The following is a 3,276-nucleotide window of genomic DNA, read 5'->3' as shown; positions in this document are numbered from 1 at the left end:
ACAAGGCCTCATCTCGCAGCGGTATCGCGCGCACTTTGCCTCCCTCGGCCACATGCAGCACGTTCTGTACCATGAACCAAAAGAGATGGCGTCCTCGGTTTCCGCGACCTCGATGCATTTTCGACCGAAATCGCATGCCGAATTTCCCGAAAACCGACGCTCGGCAGTTCGAGTTTGGTGTGAGTGCCCAAGCAACCACGGCGCCCAATAAACTGGTTGCAGACCGTGTTGAGACCCATCGCCAACTGTGGCGGCCAGTTCCACGGTCCTTGGAGCTTTGGAACCCCGCGATGTCACGTGAAGTATTTGGACAATTCTGCAACGACCTCGAAAAATGGAAAATGAATTTGCGCGTGATGGCGCTACGTGCAGAGTCGGAAACGACGTGTACGTCATTCAAGAGGTGTGTGAAGATGAATACACGGCTGCTGTGTGGCGCTGGCGCGTCTGTGGGCTGCTACTCGTCGTTGTGCTGAATGGTTTTTACACTATTTAAGTCGAGGTCGTGAACCAAGTCTTATGATTGGCTAAAAAGATGAAGAGTTTAACCAATAAAAACATCCATTCCCGATCGAGAGCCGACGCCGCCGGCCATCGACCTCTTTGCGCCCGACGAGACCCCGCCAGTCGCCAGCATCAAGAAGTACACAGAGAAAGGCATCGCGCGGAGCCCAGTCCACTGCCAGATAGGCCGACGCAAGCCGCCCTCGCAACCCTGCCGCGTTTGGGCGGATCGCACATGTTCCAGCACAGAAGTAAATTCATTTTTTGATTGATTGTCTTATGTAAAAATGGATGAGGTTGCTCGACATCACCTACCTGTAGTCTTGGTCACTGTCGATGCAGTCATCGCTGTCGCTCGAGAACTAGTCGTCGTCAAGGAATTGCAACAGCGGGCCCTCGACGGGAAGAACTGTTCCAATGTGGCTGCGCTCGGTCGGGATGGATGCTGCGGTGCGCAGAATTGCCGCCTTTGTGGCCCACGAGTTAGCACTTGCGGCAGCGGTAGATTTACTCTTGATACTTTTGGTCGACGCGAATACTTTTCCAGACATCGCCGTGGATTAAACGAGCCGCTAGGTATACGACCAAGCATCCGTCAACGTACTATGAAAAAGCGTTGTTTGGTGTGACTTGTAGCATGAGGCACTTGAACTCGTCAAAGTCAGCGCAGCTCGTGAGCGCGTCGATCACGCCGCCCGTTATTCCATCTTCATGCTATTGGACAACGCTGCAGAGCGCGTCCATGCTAGAGTCGTCGATGGCCTCTTTCAGCCGCGCCTCGAGAATCCTTTGGCACCCGTAGGAGCTGCACTGGGCACTGCCGAGCGCGGGCGCGGCTAGCTCAAGCATGCCGAGCTACTGGAGGAGCGCGCGGCCTGTGGAACGTCCGCGGCGAGGGCCGGGAAGCTGTTCGCGACCCGAGAGTAGTCAGGAGCGTCGGCCTGGGCCAATGGCTGACCTTGGACGCAATCGTACCGAGTATTTCGAGCTTTTCAACCGGACGAACGAGCTGGCGCAGGTCTTTTCATCTCGCGCTTGGGTGTGTACTCTATGCCATCGGCTCGAGAAAATATCTGCCGTCGCGACGTTCAGGTTGGCAAATGCTGCCGGAAGCGGCGTCCGGTCTGTCGCGACGTGGTGAAGCAAATGCGAAAGGCTCGGCGCAGCCTACGTGAGCGTTAAGAACGAACTGTTTCGACCGCTTGCTACCTCGAGCAGAAAGCGGATCGTTGGGCAAAAGATTCACAGCGGGCGAGAGGTTCGTAGGGTCGCCAGCAGTGTCGGCGCCGTGCGCAAGCAGCAGCACATCATGCATGAGGTGCTCCGGATGAGAGCCATGCCGCGAGATCACGCGCGCCTACTCCAGCGCCGACGTCGTCGCCGTGTTGCCCATTTTGGAATTGGGTGTGGTCTATTGTCCGGATACGGAGCCAGATGGTTTGTCACATGCCCGCTGAGCGACCTATCTGCAATCGTTCCAGTAGCCGCCGGCCGTACTGCGACCCTGCGTCTCCCGTCTTGGCCGCTTCCGCTGAGCGCATCGATGGTCCGCGCCCTCTCTTCAACCTCCTCGTTTGGCCTACCGCCCACGGCCACGAGCACGGCGCCGTCGACCACGTGCATTCTGTGACCATTCAGAGCTCCTCGACGAGAACGCCTCTGCAGGCGTCGTGCATTGGTAGCCTCGTGCGACTGATCGCTCGCCTAAGCGCTCGCAGGCCAATTGACTGATCATCGTCTGATCGGCCTTGCGCTGGATTCTCTCCGAGCCCGGCCGCACTGCGTGCGCTCGATCACGACCATCGTCCGTGCCCTCGCACGTGGCTTGCACCAGTGCGTACGCCTCTACCTGTATGATAGTCTACGCACAGGCGCTCAGACGACGTCTCTGTAGCCATGGCGCAGGACCAAAAGCGCCGCATGACGAGCGACCGAGTCGGCCCAACCTCCGGCGAATCCTCGCTGGCACGTCGGTCGTCTGTACAGGTGCTCTTGCAAGCTCGCTAGACCGGCGGTGAGGCATGTCATGGCCGCCGCGACGTCATCAAGTAGCTCAGCCAAACCATATCCAGTCGGATGCGCAATCAGAGCACCGTGGCCATCGACTCTCGTCCCGGCAACCATAGAGCCATCGAGCTTTTCAGCCCGCGTCGTCGATAAGTCGGCAAAACCGTTTACGGCGAGCTGCTCGACGAGGTGCTGCACCTATCCATGCGTCTGAATGCAGTGTCTGAGCCGTGTAGAGCAGACGCTTTCGGCCACGCGCGCACTTAAGCCAACAACGCTCGGTACGCTGGCACCGTCCAGACGTTGGTCGAGAACGTCCCGCCGACGACATCGGTCGTATATTTACGTCCTGGTTACTACGAGAAGCCTAGAAGGCTGCTCAGGATAGGAGCTGTTGCGTATCAACTTGATACTTTTGAACAGAGCTCAAATGGTCGATCTACGATGCCCACTCGGCTCCGGGTTGTGCATCTCGACACGTGCAGCAACATTCATAGCAGGACCATTGTATTAGAAGTGCGAAGTCTCCAGTCGCTGGCGCATCGACTCGACGACGGTGACGAGGTGGTCGACGGTGGCTTGCAGCGTTGCGATCTTGTCGTCTGGCGACTCTTGGGCGTCGTCGTTGCGGTGTGCGTAGTCTTGCTGAGCGAGCTCTTGCTTGGACACGGGCTCCTCAAAGATCGGGTTGCGCACGCGGCCGCCTGGGAGGGCAAAGTGCAAGAGCTGCTCGCGCTCGGCCTGGGTCTGGCCCAAGGCGATCTC

The 3,276-nt window shown here is 58.1% G+C and overlaps 1 protein-coding gene across 1 annotated transcript; it reads right to left on the bottom strand.

The window, feature by feature from the left end:
- Window positions 1-3,021: 3,021 nt before the first annotated feature.
- SPRG_17501 (hypothetical protein) lies at window positions 3,022-3,252 on the bottom strand (the record flags this gene model as incomplete). The annotated part of the gene is made up of 1 exon (XM_012357034.1): window positions 3,022-3,252. A coding segment is annotated over one exon (231 nt), but the record flags the coding sequence as incomplete, so codon positions are not given.
- Window positions 3,253-3,276: the final 24 nt, after the last annotated feature.

This window comes from Saprolegnia parasitica (genome assembly GCF_000151545.1).
Source record: "Saprolegnia parasitica CBS 223.65 unplaced genomic scaffold supercont2.701, whole genome shotgun sequence".
In the NCBI taxonomy this organism is placed as follows: Eukaryota; Oomycota; class Saprolegniomycetes; order Saprolegniales; family Saprolegniaceae; genus Saprolegnia; species Saprolegnia parasitica.
The sequence above is the reverse complement of the archived record's forward strand: the minus strand, read 5'-3'. Positions and strand labels throughout refer to the sequence as shown.